At 38.0% G+C, this 18,610-nt stretch overlaps 1 protein-coding gene and 1 long non-coding RNA gene across 6 annotated transcripts in view; one reads left to right on the forward strand and one right to left on the reverse strand.

Moving 5' to 3' along the window:
* The first annotated feature begins 1,259 nt into the window (after positions 1–1,259).
* Positions 1,260–18,610, forward strand: part of rg (A kinase anchor protein rugose) — a 165,267-nt gene continuing 147,916 nt past the window's right edge. For all 5 annotated transcript variants that reach the window (XM_089864700.1, XM_089864703.1, XM_089864701.1 and 2 more), the window contains exons 1-12: positions 1,260–1,569; positions 4,617–4,721; positions 4,802–4,928; positions 6,221–6,321; positions 6,393–6,488; positions 10,486–10,607; positions 10,677–10,803; positions 11,494–11,760; positions 12,607–12,660; positions 12,755–13,041; positions 13,126–13,234; positions 15,939–16,266. In XM_089864700.1, the coding sequence (XP_089720826.1) occupies positions 1,411–1,569; positions 4,617–4,721; positions 4,802–4,928; positions 6,221–6,321; positions 6,393–6,488; positions 10,486–10,607; positions 10,677–10,803; positions 11,494–11,760; positions 12,607–12,660; positions 12,755–13,041; positions 13,126–13,234; positions 15,939–16,266 (1,882 nt within the window). In that variant the 5' untranslated portion in view covers positions 1,260–1,410. The remainder of the gene's footprint in view (positions 1,570–4,616; positions 4,722–4,801; positions 4,929–6,220; positions 6,322–6,392; positions 6,489–10,485; positions 10,608–10,676; positions 10,804–11,493; positions 11,761–12,606; positions 12,661–12,754; positions 13,042–13,125; positions 13,235–15,938; positions 16,267–18,610) is intronic.
* LOC149709345 (uncharacterized) lies at positions 8,495–12,872 on the reverse strand. Its single transcript, XR_016381354.1, has 3 exons — positions 12,745–12,872; positions 9,695–12,651; positions 8,495–9,555 (listed from the first exon to the last, which is right to left on the reverse strand). It is a non-coding gene; the product is annotated as an uncharacterized LOC149709345 (long non-coding RNA).

An 18,610-nucleotide genomic window follows, 5' to 3' on the forward strand; every position in this document is an offset into this window, starting at 1 on the left:
TGTTGCAATCTTAGAGAAATGGACCTGTTAAGTTTAAGTGTGGAACAACTCAGGTTGGGTGGGACGCTAGAAAATGGGGGAGGAATGCGCGGGAAAATGGCGGGCGGTCTTCCTGATTTGTCTTTAGTAGATCGCCCGCCATTTTTCCGAATATATATTTATATAAGTATATATAGCAATATATTTCAAGCCAAGGCTCGGATAAGTTATATTTTCAAATAGTTTCGAAATTTGCGGGTGTAAATGTGTTTAATTAGACGATTTTCTAAATTCCTGTATGTATTAAAGCTGAAAATCTTCAATTTTGTCAAAGTGTTGAAGCGGAAAATCTCGTCAAAGTATTCAAGCTAAAAATCTCGTCAAAGTATTCAAGCTGAAAATCTCGTCAAAGTAATCAAGCGGAAAATCTTGTCAAAGTATTCAAGCTAAAAATCTTGTCAAAGTATTCAAGCTAAAAATCTCGTCAAAGTGTTCAAATTGAAAATCTTGTCAAAGTATTCAAGCTGAAAATCTCGTCAAAGTATTCAAGCTGAAAATCTCGTCAAAGTATTCAAGCTGAAAATCTCGTCAAAGTATTCAAGCTGAAAATCTCGTCAAAGTATTCAAGCTAAAAATCTCGTCAAAGTATTCAAGCTAAAAATCTCGTCAATGTATTCAAGCTGAAAATCTCGTCAAAGTATTCAAGCTAAAAATCTCGTCAATGTATTCAAGCTGAAAATCTCGTCAATGTATTCAAGCTGAAAATCTCGTCAAAGTATTCAAGCTAAAAGTCTTGTCAAAGTATTCAAGCTGAAAATCTTGTCAAAGTATTCAAGCTAAAAATCTTGTCAATGTATTCAAGCTGAAAATCTTCTCAAAGTATTGAAGCTTAATATCTTGTCGCTTCGAAAAGTACTAGCTAGCTGTAAATGCAGTACCACTACCAGACTACTAGGTAGTTGTTCTAAATGCAGTATCAAGGTCAAGGGGTGTATTCAGGTAAATTTCGTTAACATCTTAAAGAACCAAAAATTGTCATTAAGAAGTTTATTCATTAAGTTCATGATTTTATCTTTATAATTTTTAATGTCAATTTTACATTCGTCACATTTAACGAAAATTTACCAGTTGTAATTTAAATAAACCGACCGTAGCACACTCGATCACTCAAATTGCGTGACGCAATCCAAAAAGATCCATTGCTCTCGTTACTCCTCCAATTTTACTACTCCATATTTTTAAAAACCTTGAAAGCCGGCATCTAGCGGCGAATAAATTAACGCCGACGATCACTTAAACATGGCGACGTCTAGTAAGCGGTCGAGTTGTTCGCGTTTTTGGACATTTAATTTCGTTTCGTGTTGAATGTTTCAAATTAGGGAAAAGTGTGTTATCCTTTTTGTGATGCGTTTAAACAGTTTAATATAAATTATGGAGAAAATTATCGAAGCCAGTGTTCCGGAAGCTAAACGTCCCGAAGATGTTATCAAAATGCCGCTCAACGACAACCTAAAATTTGCCGTCCTCATAGGGTTGGTTGAAGTTGGACAAGTTTCTAATAAGGAAGTCGTTAATACCGTACTTCATTTAGTAAGTATTAACATAATTTCACACGCAACCCTAGATATTTTACGCGTTTAAATACTAAAATACAAAATTAGGCCTAAAGTTTCGTACTAAATTAGTATTTGAAGCCGAAGCTCTAAGCCTTGGCTGACACTGACAGGTCAAGTCAAGTAAAATTATTTAACCCTTTGACGAAGTAGACGTTTTTATTTTTATTTTTAATTTTAATTCAATAGAAAATTGATGTGTTTAAATACTAAAATACAAAATTAGGCCTAAATATTCGTACTAAATTAGTATTTGAAGCCGAAGCCCTAAGCCTTGGCTGACACTCAAGTCAAGTAAAATTATTTAATTTAACCCTTTGGCGAAGTAGACGTTTTTATTTTTATTTTTAATATTAAGAGAAAATTCGTTAATTTAAGTAATGATTTCTATTCTTAAGAGTAGTTTTATTGATTTGGCAAAGGCGTAACGTAAACCTTTCGAAATATATTCACATATGCAATGATTTAAATGATTGAACACCTTCCGCTTGGTGGTTTACGCTTGATGAGAGATGAATATTCTATAGTTAGCGCCTTAAATTAAAGAAGCAGAACAATTTTCGGAATAAATAGACCATGATCAAGCATTTTTAATTATGATTATTAAAAGTAATAATTTTGAAAGCAAGTGTTTTTAAAGGGGGTGTGTTCCAAAAATTTGAGGCAATTTTTTTTTTGAAGCAAGAATTATTATTAACACACATTTCTTCTGTTTCTAGCCTTTAATATATTATGATAATTGTCTAAAATATTTTTAAATTGTGTTTATGCTACAAAGAAAATACCTTTTTTCTAGAGGAAGGTGTTAGCTGTAACTTTAAGCTTAATGAGATTTTTATGTAGTAGTAATTAAGGGAAATTATGATGGTCACGGTGGTATAGTAACCAACCAAAATGGCCGCTGTCTACGAATGAGTAAAGATACCAGTGTACTACATGAACCTTGAACAAAATTTATGTAACAGTAATATTATGGGCTGCTGAGCTGAGGCATAGGGGTTATAGCCACCTGTAAACTTACTGCTGGTGTAGTGTTGGTATCTCTTCAATAGATAATTATTGTAATGTTTAATTTTAGGTAAAGGATTAGGATTAATTTATTGCTAAGTTTTGGGACCAGTTGCTTAACAAAAGCATATTAATATTCTGTGTGTATTTATAGAGTAATTTCGGTTGAGAGGGGGAGTGAACTGTGTATCCCCTACGTTAGGGGCAACTTTGTACTAGAGAATACTATTTGCCCCCGGAAGGGAAGGGGTGGGGGATATCACTAAGGTAAGAGATAGAGGGTTATGACGTTGCTGTATATGGGAAAGAAATTACTCTATTGGAACAGGGTTCATACAAACCTGGGAAACTCGGGGAAAGAATTAATTGATAAAAAGTAAACCTCAGGGAAATTTAGAATTTTTAGTAAAATTCAGGGAAATTTGTGAGGTTTAAGTAAGTTTGCTCTCTTAAGGGGTTGTTTCAACTATAGAAAAACCCACTCCCGTATTTACTACCACGTATATAGGGAAAAACACCTGGAAAATTCAGGGAAATATATGCGAAAAACCCATGAAAAATTCGGGAAGTATATGGGAAAAAACCTGGGAAATATATGAAAAGAAAACCATGGAAAACTCTGGGAAATATAAGGGAAAACTCGGGGAAATATATGGGAAAAAACCTGGAAAATTCAGAGAAATATAAGGGGAAAACCTGGAAAGCTCGGAGAAATATATTGGAAAAAACATGGAAAACTCGGGGAAATATATGGGAAAAAACCTGGGAAATTCAGGGAAATATATGGGAAAAAACCTGGGAAATCCAGGGAAATATGTTTGAAAAAACTTGGAAAATCCATGGAAATATATTTGAAAAAACCTGGGAAATTCAGGGAAATATTTGGAAAAAAACATGGGAAATTCAGGGAAATATTTGTAAAAAAACATGAGAAATTCAGGGAAATATTTGTAAAAAAACATGGAAAATTCAGGGAAATATATTGTAACGAACCTGGAAAACTGAGGAAAATATGTGGGAAGAAACCCTGGAAAATATATTTGAAGAATCCTGAAAAACTCTGGGAAATATATGCGAAAAAAAAAACTGGAAAAAACCTAGAAAACTTGGGGAACTGTATGGAAGAGAACCTGGAAAACTCAGGAAAATAAATTTGAAAAAACCTGGAAAACTCAGGGAATCCAATTTTTCAAAAGTTGTATAAACCAGTTGAAAACATTTTTCAAAAATGTATCGTATAATTTAGTGAAGTTCTACACGTTTCTCTATACACTTTTTAAGTTCTGTAGTATCATAAGTAACATAATGCCAATAAGTATGACACTTCCCATTGCCATAACCCAAAATTTCTTAAAGGAATAGCGACGTGATTTAAAAATTATCTCAAATCTAAAGAAAACCTTACTTTTTTGAGAGTTTAAACTCTTCTGATTCCAAAAATATGCTTGATTAATATTTAAATATGAAGGAAAACACAGAAAAAACACTTTGAAAACTTGAAATTTGGGGGGCAAAAGCAAATTTGCGGAGAAGATTTTTGGCGGGTTTTCTCCTTGCTACGTCACTCACGGCATCTCGCGGAAAAGCCAAGCGCGCGCGCCCGAGACTCCCGAGTCTACTAATGCCGCGCGAATCTGAATAAAATAGGCTTAACGCGGCGCTGAGACACTTATAGGCGTCACGTGAGCGACATCTAGAGTGAAAGTTTCTCCTTACTACGTCATCAAGCGAAACAAAATTTTAACTAGGCCTTTTCCAAACACAAAACTTTGATTGCAATTTTACAAATTTCTACGAAACCAAATACAAAAGTAAACATATCATAATAAACTAGATTTTTCAAGGATTTTTTTTAGCATTTTAAGTTTGTGGGTGACGAAAATTATGTCACTAACACTTTAAGATTTATTTCCTGTCTTGTTAAGGTGTTACTTATAATAAAGAAATTCAAATTCGCGACTTAATTTTATTATAATTAAAATTAAAATTAAATTAACGTTGATAAAATATTTGTAGCTTGTTGGAGGGGAATTTGACATGGAGCTTAACTTTGTCATTCAACAAAACCAGAACATAGTTCACATGCTAGACCTATTGGACCATTGTCCCGCTAGTCTTCAGGTAAACATCGCGTATCCCCACCACCACAATGACGCGAGATTTAGCCTTCTAAAAACTAAAACCGTATTTGAAAAATTTAGGCTGAAATATGGAGTGTATTTATTGCTATTCTACGAAAAAGTCTACGAAATCTTCAAGCTTGTACCGAAGTCTCTCTTATAGAGCACATTTTAAAACGACTCCCTCATATGGAGGATGTCGTAGCTGGTAATTACTAAAGAATTAATAAAAACGAAGAACGTATTCAGGATACCATAAGAACGTCAAAATGTATCTCTTACTTCTTTAATAAATGGTTAACGCCCCCAAATCCCTTTACAGCGCCATCTAGAGGTTAAAATATTTACCTTTTAGGAACCTTTTAAAGTGTAATTAGATGCAGTACTTGGCGTCAAGATGTTTCCAAAATTGGTTCTGTACCTATATTATGAAAATTATAGCTAGATGGCGCCAGAATTACCTTAATTCTAATAGATGGCGCCAGAATTACCTTAATTCTAATAGATGGCGCCAGAATTACCTTAATTCTAATAGATGGCGCCAGAATTACCTTAATTCTAATAGATGGCGCCAGAATTACCGTACTTACAATAGATGGCGCCAGAATTACCTTAATTCTAATAGATGGCGCCAGAATTACCTTAATTCTAATAGATGGCGCCAGAATTACCTTAATTCTAATAGATGGCGCCAGAATTACCGTACTTACAATAGATGGCGCCAGTAAACTCCCGAAATAGGCCCCCCCAAAACCCGCGAATTTTTAAAATTACACCTAGATGGCACCAGCATTACCTAAATTTCCAATACATGGTACCAGCATTGCATAACTTCCAATAGATGGCGCCATAATTACCTTACTTTCAATATTTGGCGTCAGCATTACCGTATTTCCAATAGATGGCGCTAATGAACTTCCTACCCTCAAAATATAACTAGTTACCTTATTTAATGAAAATTCTCAAAATAAAATGCCCTATATTATGAAAAGTGTAGCTAGATGGCGCCAGAAAGCTCCTAAAATGGGCTCCACTATCTAATTATAAAAGTATAACTAGATGGCGCCAGAGCTTTAAAATGGGCTCCACTATCAAATTATAAAAGTATAACTAGATGGCGCCAGAGCTTTAAAATGGGCTCCACTATCAAATTATAAAAGTATAACTAGATGGCGCCAGAGCTCTTAAATGGGCTCCACTATCAAATTATAAAAGTATAACTAGATGGCGCCAGAAAACTCCTAAAATGGGCTCCACTATCAAATTATAAAAGTATTAACTAGATGGCGCCAGAAAGCTCCTAAAATCGGCTCCACTATCAAATTATAAAAGTATTAACTAGATGGCGCCATTATTACCTTAATTACAGTAGAGGGCGCCAAGTAAATTCCAAAAATATTACATAAAGTATTAAGTATATTCTTATTGTATCCTGAATATGTTCTTTTTAAATATTTTTAATTAAAAGCCTTAATAACCGTTAATTTAATTACTTTTAAGACCTGCTTATTGAAATGATGGGTGTCCTAGCTAGCTACAGCGTTACCGTTCATGAGTTAAAACAGCTAGTCAGCTGTATGAAAGCCGAAAATGGCAAATGGGTAAAAACTTAAAATACTGATTTGATATGTCGGAAGTGTCGACTTTAAAAATTAATTTTTTTCTGTTAAAGCCAAGACATTCTGTCAAACTTTTATCCGTTTTACGTCAAATGCCTCAAAGGCACGGACCTGATACGTTTTTCAGCTTTCCTGGCAAAAAAGGCGCTGTAAGAACGCCGCCATCTTTTAATTGGATTTATTGGATAGTAGCGTTTAATTTTGAGTATCGGGTCATTCCACACCGATTCGAACGACCATGTTACCATGGGTCGGCCGATCTTAATGAAATTTTAACCACGTTAACTATCAACTATTTGATGGTGAAAGCCCAAATTTTAGACCAAAATATTAATTAGAACCAAAAGTAGAGGCTTTTGAACAAAAGTCACGTTTTTAGGTGTGCGCCATGACCATATTCGTACCCCGAAGCATAATGTTGAATAACGTTTTTGCATTTTGATCAAATTTTGTAATATTTTCAGATAAAGGGTAATATAACCAGTAGAGTTCAATAGTGCTAACGATATGTCTCTATCTTGAACGGTTCTCTCGCAAATAGGGGTCAATTTCAAAATTTCGAAGAGCGGGGGGTCAACTTTGAAGCAAAACCCTACAATGGCGTTAACTTCGATTTTTTAGTTTTTATAATGTATCGATAGCCCTATTCCTAGGCTTTAACGTGATACCAGATTTGTTTGTGATATTTTGGTTCTAAGGCACAAAAAACGTAAAAAACCAAATTTCAAGAAAAACACATTTTTAGGCGAAAATATTTTTTTTTATTGCGCGAGGAAAACCATTATTTAGCTATAAATAATACTTGTGCATTGTCTAGTCATATTTTGGGAATTGTCAATTTCCCTAAATATGCCTAGAAAGTTCCGATTTAACTTTGTCGTTCCTCAAAAACCTGCTAAAGGAAGTCATTTTCTTCTTTGGTGGCTTCCAAAAGATGAGGCCACAAACACGTCTTTATCGTATTTTGCTGTTACGAACTCTACAACAGAAATATCATCAAATGTAATGGTATTCACGTTGGTATCAACAGAAATATCATCAAATGTAATTGTATTCACGTTGGTATCAACAGAAATATCATCAAATGTAATTGTATTCACGTTGGTATCAACAGAAATATCATCAAATGTAATTGTATTCACGTTGGTATCAACAGAAATATCATAAAATGTAATTGTATTCACGTTGGAATCAACATCCTCATCTATTGCGACCATAACATTTGTGCTGAACGAATCTCGTGATTTTGACTAGCCGCAGAATGGAATTCCTTTGATTATTCGCATGGTGAAAGCCCCAGTGACGGTATTGTTATGTCGTGCTTCCTTGCAAAACATCGAAAATTATCAAATATTAAAGCCTTTACAATTCTATGAATGGCCAGCAAGAAGAATTCTTGTACTAATTTTTTTACACTTCGAAAGAGGATGTTAAACTTCATCAACTATAGAGCTATTTCAGAGGGGGTAATGGCTACGTCACCAATGCTATTTGCCCATAGAGAAAATCTGCACAAAATGGCCGCCCTGGTCCGCCAAAGGCAGGCCCAATTTTTGTAGCAGACGAAATTTTTCCCCCACTGAAATAGCTCTATATCTTGAAGAACATCTTTCCAAGGCTAATACTGTCATTGGCCCTCGAATTCCTTCCACATCACATAAATGTGCAGACTTGCACGAGATTCGTTCAGCACAAATGTTATGGTCGCAATAGATGAGGATGTTGATTCCAACGTGAATACAATTACATTTTATGATATTTCTGTTGATACCAACGTGAATACAATTACATTTGATGATATTTCTGTTGATACCAACGTGAATACAATTACATTTGATGATATTTCTGTTGATACCAACGTGAATACAATTACATTTGATGATATTTCTGTTGATACCAACGTGAATACCATTACATTTGATGATATTTCTGTTGTAGAGTTCGTAACAGCAAAATACGATAAAGACGTGTTTGTGGCCTCATCTTTTGGAAGCCACCAAAGAAGAAAATGACTTCCTTTAGCAGGTTTTTGAGGAACGACAAAGTTAAATCGGAACTTTCTAGGCATATTTAGGGAAATTGACAATTCCCAAAATATGACTAGACAATGCACAAGTATTATTTATAGCTAAATAATGGTTTTCCTCGCGCAATAAAAAAAAATATTTTCGCCTAAAAATGTGTTTTTCTTGAAATTTGGTTTTTTACGTTTTTTGTGCCTTAGAACCAAAATATCACAAACAAATCTGGTATCACGTTAAAGCCTAGGAATAGGGCTATCGATACATTATAAAAACTAAAAAATCGAAGTTAACGCCATTGTAGGGTTTTGCTTCAAAGTTGACCCCCCGCTCTTCGAAATTTTGAAATTGACCCCTATTTGCGAGAGAACCGTTCAAGATAGAGACATATCGTTAGCACTATTGAACTCTACTGGTTATATTACCCTTTATCTGAAAATATTACAAAATTTGATCAAAATGCAAAAACGTTATTCAACATTATGCTTCGGGGTACGAATATGGTCATGGCGCACACCTAAAAACGTGACTTTTGTTCAAAAGCCTCTACTTTTGGTTCTAATTAATATTTTGGTCTAAAATTTGGGCTTTCACCATCAAATAGTTGATAGTTAACGTGGTTAAAATTTCATTAAGATCGGCCGACCCATGGTAACATGGTCGTTCGAATCGGTGTGGAATGACCCTATCATAAGATTTTCGTAGTTTTGAAATAAAACTTGGAAATGCTAAGGTGGTTTTGTGAAATTGAAATTATTTTGAGAATGTAAAATAAAGTAGGCGATGGGTTATGATGTCTGATCGTAACTATGACGCTTTTTGTATTATTTGAAAGATCTGTAGCTTAATTGTCAGTGGCGTATTTGCTCCATCTAAGGCTGTGGTTTAGTTTAAACAAATGCCACTAGATGTCCCTCATAGTAGAGGGGTGGAGTTAACTGGCCCGATAAGCTTAGCTAAGGTTAGTTTTAGCTCCGACCTTGACGTTGACGAATTCTGATTGGTTCCTACCTTTGGCCACGGTAAAAATTGGTGTCTGGAAGATTAGCCAGCATGTTAGGGGCGCCACTAGGTGTCCCTCATAGTAGAAAGGTGGAGTTAACTAGCCCGCTTAGCTAAGGTTAGTTTTAGCTCCGCCCTTGACGTTAACGAATTCTGATTGGTTCCTACCTTTGGCCACGGTAAAAATTGGTGTCTGGAAGATTAGCCAGCATGTTAGGGGCGCCACTAGATGTCCCTCATAGTAGAGGGGTGGAGTTAACTGGCCTGCTAACCTTAGCTAAGGCTAGTTTTAGCTCCGCCCTTGACGTTAACGAGTTCTAATTGGTTCCTACCTTTTGGCAACGGTAAAATTGGTGTATAGAAGATTAGCCAGCGTGTTAGGGGCGCCACTAGATGTCCCTCATAGTAGAGGGGTGGAGTTAACTGGCCCGCTTAGCTTAGCTAAGGCTAGTTTTAGCTCCGCCCTTGACGTTAACGAATTCTGATTGGTTCCTACCTTTGGCCACGGTAAAAATTGGTGTCTTGAAGGCCAGCATGTTAGAGGCGCCACTAGATGTCCCTCATAGTAGAGGGGTGAAGTTAACTGGCCCGCTTAGCTAAGGTTAGTTTTAGTTCCGCCCTTGACGTTAACGAATTCTGATTGGTTCCTACCTTTGGCCACGGTAAAATTGGTGTCTTGATGATTAGCCAGCATGATAGGGGCGCCACTAGATGTCCCTCATAGTAGAGGGGTCGAGTTAACTGGCCCGCTTAGCTAAGGCTAGTTTTAGCTCCGACCTTGACCTTAACGAATTCTGATTGGTTCCTACCTTTTGGCAACAGTAAAATTGGTGTCTGGAAGATTAGCCAGCATGTTAGGGGTGCCACATGAGCCGACATTTCCTTGCAGTTACCACACCGTAGAATACTCCTACTTGTTTAGGTTGTCCCTTGTCGCAAAATGTCATAGCACATTTTTGACTCAAAATTTATTTCCCATAAAACCCACTGTACTTTTTTCCTATATTTAGCCTTTTTGGATAATTTATTCAATCATTAGTAATTTTCAATTTAAATGCTACTATCCAATTAATTAAAATTAATGTAATATCATTTAATTACTAACTTCATTAATTAAACTCAGGCTATAGCCCTGCCACCGTTAGCAAGGTGGCCCTATCAAAATGGCTGGACTTTCAGCACATGGTTTAGATTAGATCCAATTAACAGTGTCAATATTGAAAGGGAACAACCTTACCTGTACTGGTAAGTCCGTAATCCCGTCCAATTACCATTACAAGTACTTAATAATAAGCCATTACACTTTTTACCAAGCTTTCGAACGAGTAAAGGTGTCGGATACTCGGCTCACTTTGTTGGGAACTGTTTGGTTTTTACGTCAATGAAAGTCAAAGGGAAGGGTTACCAACATTGCGTTAAGTATGAATTTCAACCCAGGAAGGTGCGTATATAGTCTGCTACCACGACACGTTCTCGTGACGTCACATCCTTCCATCCCTTTCCTCATTTTTGGCGACCATATTGGAAGTCGTCAATTTAAACTACCAATAGTGACGTCACGTACCCGTAGCTCCTCCCCTCTCAGTACCACTCTATTTTTCTATCCACCTTATTCCCGATGCGTTTGCCAAGGCTTAACTCGTGATTTTTAACTGACAAATCTGGTTTAAAATACGTTGCCTGCTTTACAGTAGAAAATATTGCAACGTTTCCAATTGTGAAGCAGACGACGCATCGTTTGGATTCAGATTCTTCAGTTAAAATCGTGTTAAGCCTTGGCACAAGTTTTTTAACTGGCAAATCTGGGTTAAAATGATGCGTCGTCTGCTTCACAGTAGAAAATATTGCAACGATTCTACTGTCAAGCTGACGACGTATCGTTTGGTTTCAGATTCTTCAGCTAAAATCGTGTCAAGCCTTGGCACAAGTTTTTAACTGGCAAATCTGGGTTAAAATGATGTGTGGTCCGCTTCGAAGTAGAAAATACTGCAACGTTTCTACTGTCAAGCAGACGACGTATCGTTTGGATTCAGATTATTCAGTTAAAATCGTGTTAAGCCTTGGCACGAGATTCGGGAATAACCGAATGTGGATTCTCGTACTTATTGATGTTACGGTATTTGTCTCGTAGTGGTATATGGTAGCTATTGTCTATATCTATAATCGATGGAGTATCAGCGAGATTAAGTGCTTTGTTAATGGGCAACTGGCTTCGGCCACCGAAATGAGGTGGCTCGTTAATGCAAATGAGCCTTTTGATAAGTGCTACATTGGAGCGGTTCCGGAATTAGAGGAAGAGCACGTGTTTTGCGGACAAATGTCCGCGGTTTACTTGTTCAGCGAATCATTAACCACACATCAAATCTGTGCCATGCACAGGCTAGGACCAAGCTATCAAGTACGTTTTTTTTTTGTTTAAATACATTGGCAAAACTGCACCACTGTTGACAGTTTGATTATGGGCCTACAAAGTCCGGGGATTTCCTAACTTACCTTCAAAAACGGGGATTTCATAATAGACTTACAAAAACCTGAAATTTTCATAATAGAGCGAGTATTGTTCATAATAGAGCGAGTAATGTTCATAATAGATCTACAAAATCCGTGAATTTTCATAGTAGACCTACAAAATCCGTGAATTTTCATAGTAGACCTAAAAAACCCGAAGTTTACATAATAGGCCTACAAAATACTGGAAATTTCATAATGGGCTTACCAAAATACTGGAAATTTCACAATGGACTTACCAAATCGGAAAATTTCCATAATAGACCTACAAAATCGGGAATTTTCATAATAGATGTACAAAATCCGTAAATTTTCATAATAGACCTAAAAAATTCGAAAATTTCCATAATAGACCTACAAAATCGGGAATTTCCATAATAGATCTACAAAATCCGTAAATTTTCATAATAGACCTAAAAAAAAAGAAAATTTCCATAATAGACCTACAAAATCGGGAATTTCCATAATAGACCTACAAAACCCGGAAATTTCCATAATAGACCTACAAAATCCGGAAACTTCGTAATAGACCAACAAAATCCTTAAAATTTCCATAATAGACCTACAAAACCCGAAAATTTTCGTAGTAGACCTACAAAACCCGAAAATTTTCGTAGTAGACCAACAAAACCCCTAAAATATCCATAATAGACCAACAAAATCCCTAAAATTTCCATAATAGACCAACAAAATTTCCAACCCAAATAAAACGTGTTAATCATTATTCTTGAATTAGAGTCAATTTCGGTTCGAAGGCGAGAACATCGCACTCCCGGACAACCTAAAGAAAGTAAGATACTTAACATTAGCAACATTTCAGTCACTTACCACCACACTTTAACACGCGCTAACTGACGACTTTGGACCAACTGACACATTTGTAGGTCTTGTACGACGGCAAACTATCTAGCGCCATCGTTTTCATGTACAATCCGGTGGCAACCGACAGCCAATTGTGTCTGCAAGCGGCGCCAAAGGGCAACGTCTCCTATTTCACTCACACTCCTCATTCGCTGATGCTTCAGGATGTCAAATCCGTAACTACGCATTCCATCCATAGCACGTTGAATTCCATCGGAGGAATTCAAGTGCTCTTTCCTCTCTTGGGCCAACTGGACATGCAGACGGGAATTACCCTTACTAAGCCTCTGGAAAAGAAACCCACAATATGGTAAGGATATTGGCAATTGCGTAGCTGACTTTTATTGAAAGGAATTGCTGTTGAAGTCGTTTTTTGCGTGTTTTTGTGTTGCAGTGCCATGATTATTGGTTTCATTTGCGACATGATTGAAAGTTCCCCAACCGTCCAGCAACACATGATTCAAAATAAGTCTTTCCTCGTAATCAGCTATCTTCTGCAAAAGGTACGTGCTTTTCAGGCCTATTTATGTAACCATTGTGAGATCAGTATTGGTTAGTGACGTCACAATTTTGCTGGTAAATCGATTTTGCACAAAATTTAATAATAAACCCTGAAGGTCATGGCAAGTCGGGGTAGTTAAAATCTGGCCAGAATGGTCACGGCCAAGTTGGGAATTTAAAAATGGGTGTTAAAGGTCATGGCAAGTCGGGGGAATTTAAAAATGGGTTAATAATGTCATGGTAAGTCGGGGGAATTTAAAAATAGACTCTAAAGGTCATGGCGAAGTCGGGGAATTAATAATAAATCCTAAAGGTCATGGGGAGGTCGGGGATTTTATAAATGGGTTAATAAGGTCATGGCAAGTCGGGGGAATTTAAAAATGGACCCCACAGGTCATGGTAAGTCGGAGAATTTAATAATGGGTTAATAAGGTCATAGCAAAGTCGGGGAATTTAAAAATGGACCACAAAGGTCATGGCGATGTCGGGGATTTAAAAAATGGGTTAATAAGGTCATGGCAAGTCGGGGGGATTTTATAAATGGGTTAATAAGGTCATGGCAGGTCGAGGGAATTTAAAAATGGGTTAATAAGGTCATAGAAAGACGGGTGAATTTGAAAATGGGTCAGAAAGGTCATGGCAAGTATGGAATTTGAAAATGGACCCAAATATCGCGGCAAGGTCGGGGAATTTAAGAATGGGCCATAAAGGTCATGGCGAAGTCGGGGAATTAATAATAAATCCTAAAGGTCATGGGGAGGTCGGGGATTTTATAAATGGGTTAATAAGGTCATGGCAAGTCGGGGGAATTTAAAAATGGACCCCACAGGTCATGGTAAGTCGGAGAATTTAATAATGGGTTAATAAGGTCATAGCAAAGTCGGGGAATTTAAAAATGGACCACAAAGGTCATGGCGATGTCGCGGATTTAAAAAATGGGTTAATAAGGTCATGGCAAGTCGGGGGGATTTTATAAATGGGTTAATAAGGTCATGGCAGGTCGAGGGAATTTAAAAATGGGTTAATAAGGTCATAGAAAGACGGGTGAATTTGAAAATGGGTCAGAAAGGTCATGGCAAGTATGGAATTTGAAAATGGACCCAAATATCGCGGCAAGGTCGGGGAATTTAAGAATGGGCCATAAAGGTCATGGCGAAGTCGGGGAATTAATAATAAATCCTAAAGGTCATGGGGAGGTCGGGGATTTTATAAATGGGTTAATAAGGTCATGGCAAGTCGGGGGAATTTAAAAATGGACCCCACAGGTCATGGTAAGTCGGAGAATTTAATAATGGGTTAATAAGGTCATAGCAAAGTCGGGGAATTTAAAAATGGACCACAAAGGTCATGGCGATGTCGGGGATTTAAAAAATGGGTTAATAAGGTCATGGCAAGTCGGGGGGATTTTATAAATGGGTTAATAAGGTCATGGCAGGTCGAGGGAATTTAAAAATGGGTTAATAAGGTCATAGAAAGACGGGTGAATTTGAAAATGGGTCAGAAAGGTCATGGCAAGTATGGAATTTGAAAATGGACCCAAATATCGCGGCAAGGTCGGGGAATTTAAGAATGGGCCATAAAGGTCATGGCGAAGTCGGGGAATTAATAATAAATCCTAAAGGTCATGGGGAGGTCGGGGATTTTATAAATGGGTTAATAAGGTCATGGCAAGTCGGGGGAATTTAAAAATGGACCCCACAGGTCATGGTAAGTCGGAGAATTTAATAATGGGTTAATAAGGTCATAGCAAAGTCGGGGAATTTAAAAATGGACCACAAAGGTCATGGCGATGTCGGGGATTTAAAAAATGGGTTAATAAGGTCATGGCAAGTCGGGGGGATTTTATAAATGGGTTAATAAGGTCATGGCAGGTCGAGGGAATTTAAAAATGGGTTAATAAGGTCATAGAAAGACGGGTGAATTTGAAAATGGGTCAGAAAGGTCATGGCAAGTATGGAATTTGAAAATGGACCCAAATATCGCGGCAAGGTCGGGGAATTTAAGAATGGGCCATAAAGGTCATGGCGAAGTCGGGGAATTAAAAAATGGACCCTAAAGGTCATGGCAAAGTCGGGGGATTTTAAAATGGACCCTAAAGGTCATGGAAAAGTCGGGGAGTTTAATAATGGACCCTAAAGGTCATGGCAAAGTCGGGGAGTTTAATAATGGACCCTAAAGGTCATGCCGAAGTTATAGAGTTTAAGAATGAACCACAAAGGTCATGACGATGTCGGGGAATTTAAAAATGGACCCCAAGGGTCATGACGATGTCAGGGAATTTAAAAATGGACCACAAAGGTCATGGCGAAGTCGGGGAATTTAAAAATGGACCATATAGGTCATGGCGAAGTCGGGGAATTTAAAAATCGACTCCAAAGGTCATGGCGAAGTCGGGGAATTTAAAAATCGACCCCAAAGGTCATGGAAACGTTGGGGGAATTAAGGTACGGGTCAGAAAGGTCATAGCAAAGTCCGGGAAGTTACAAATGCACCTCGAAGGCCCTGGCTAAGTCAGGGAATTTAGAAATGAGTCAGTAAGGTCGTGGGAAGTCGTTATAATTTAAAATGGACCCTAAGGGTCATGGCAAAGTCAGGGAATTTTATTTTAGTCTATGATGTTTCTTGCGTGTACCAAAATTGCAATATTGAACAGTGTTCCTGATTTAGTAAGTTGCCCAAACTAAGTCTAAGATTGATCTTTTGCAGTCTTCTCGGGACCACATCACTGAAGAAGTGCTTTCGTCATTCCTTAACTTAACGAAACACTTAGTAACCGTGAACAACGTCAACAGCGACCTGTTACTGAAGCAGCTCTTGGACTACATTCTCTTCAACCCGGCTCTATGGATCTACACTCCTCATAACGTGCAAACCCGGCTTTACATGTACCTAGCCACGGAGTTTTTGGGGGACGCCCAAATCTACGGCAATGTCCGACGTATCAGCACCGTTCTACAGACTATGCACACCCTCAAGTATTATTACTGGGTCGTCAATCCCAGGAATAAGAGTGGAATTACACCTAAAGGTTTAGGTAAGCTGTATTGGAATATTTCTATGGTTTGTTGCATGCTTAAAAGGGAGCTTATGAAAGGGTTGATTGGCTTTCATGTAATCAAGGTTCATACAAACCTGGAAAACCTGGAAAAATCAGGGAAATAAATAGTTGACAAAAACCTCGGGGAAATTTAGGATTTTTAGTAAAATTCAGGGAAATTTGCGTCAGAGGCCGAGTAATTAAGGAAAATGTTCATAAACATACCCCCCTCCATAGGATTAACATTACACCCAACTTTGGAGGCTCGTAACTCTGGTTATATTAGAGATACGGGGATGCCCTTTGAGTATGTTATAGTCCTATTTATCCCCCATCTAACCATACCAAAAACGTACGGCTACGACAAACAGGGGCCGAGTAGTTAAGGAAAATGTTCAAAAACATACCCCCCTCCAAAGGAATAGCATTACACCCAACTTTGGAGGCTCGTAACTCTGGTTCTACTAGAGATACGGGGATGCCCTTTGAGTATGTTATAGTCCTATTTATCCCCCATCTAACCATACTAAAAACGTACGGCTACGACAAACAGGGGCCGAGTAATTAGGCAAAATGTTCAAAAACATACCCCCCTCTATAGGAATAGCATTACACCCAACTTTGGAGGCTCGTAACTCTGGTTATATTAGAGATACGGGGATGTCCTTTGAGTATGTTATAGTCCTACTTATCCCCCATCTAACCATACCAAAAACGTACGGCTACGACAAACAGGGGCCAAGTAGTTAAGGAAAATGTTCAAAAACATACCCCCCTCCATAGGAATAGCGTTACACCCAACTTTGGAGGCTCGTAACTCTGGTTATATTAGAGATACGGGGATGCCCTTTGAGTATGTTATAGTCCTATTTATCCCCCATCTAACCATACCAAAAACGTACGGCTACGACAAACAGGGGCCAAGTAGTTAAGCAAAATGTTCAAAAACATACCCCCCTCCATAGGAATAGCATTACACCCAACTTTGGAGGCTCGTAACTCTGGTTATATTAGAGATACGGGGATGCCCTTTGAGTATGTTATAGTCCTATTTATCCCCCATCTAACCATACCAAAAACGTACGGCTACGACAAACAGGGGCCAAGTAGTTAAGGAAAATGTTCAAAAACATACCCCCCTCCATAGAAATAGCATTACACCCAACTTTGGAGGCTCGTAACTCTGGTTATATTAGAGATACGGGGATGCCCTTTGAGTATGTTATAGTCCTATTTATCCCCCATCTAACCATACCAAAAACGTACGGCTACGACAAACAGGGGCCGAGTAGTTAAGGAAAATGTTCAAAAACATACCCCCCTCCAAAGGAATAGCATTACACCCAACTTTGGAGGCTCGTAACTCTGGTTCTACTAGAGATACGGGGATGCCCTTTGAGTATGTTATAGTCCTATTTATCCCCCATCTAACCATACTAAAAACGTACGGCTACGACAAACAGGGGCCGAGTAATTAGGCAAAATGTTCAAAAACATACCCCCCTCTATAGGAATAGCATTACACCCAACTTTGGAGGCTCGTAACTCTGGTTATATTAGAGATACGGGGATGTCCTTTGAGTATGTTATAGTCCTACTTATCCCCCATCTAACCATACCAAAAACGTACGGCTACGACAAACAGGGGCCAAGTAGTTAAGGAAAATGTTCAAAAACATACCCCCCTCCATAGGAATAGCGTTACACCCAACTTTGGAGGCTCGTAACTCTGGTTATATTAGAGATACGGGGATGCCCTTTGAGTATGTTATAGTCCTATTTATCCCCCATCTAACCATACCAAAAACGTACGGCTACGACAAACAGGGGCCAAGTAGTTAAGCAAAATGTTCAAAAACATACCCCCCTCCATAGGAATAGCATTACACCCAACTTTGGAGGCTCGTAACTCTGGTTATATTAGAGATACGGGGATGCCCTTTGAGTATGTTATAGTCCTATTTATCCCCCATCTAACCATACCAAAAACGTACGGCTACGACAAACAGGGGCCAAGTAGTTAAGCAAAATGTTCAAAAACATACCCCCCTCCATAGGAATAGCATTACACCCAACTTTGGAGGCTTGTAACTCTGGTTATATTAGAGATACGGGGATGCCCTTTGAGTATGTTATAGTCCTATTTATCCCCCATCTAACCATACCAAAAACGTACGGCTACGACAAACAGGGGCCAAGTAGTTAAGCAAAATGTTCAAAAACATACCCCCCTCCATAGGAATAGCATTACACCCAACTTTGGAGGCTCGTAACTCTGGTTATATTAGAGATACGGGGATACCCTTTGAGTATGTTATAGTCCTATTTATCCCCCATCTAA

The sequence above is a fragment of the Phalangium opilio genome, unplaced genomic scaffold (assembly GCF_054372755.1).
Source record: "Phalangium opilio isolate 3A_F unplaced genomic scaffold, DU_Popi_V2 ptg000013l_1, whole genome shotgun sequence".
NCBI lineage: Eukaryota > Metazoa > Arthropoda > Arachnida > Opiliones > Phalangiidae > Phalangium > Phalangium opilio.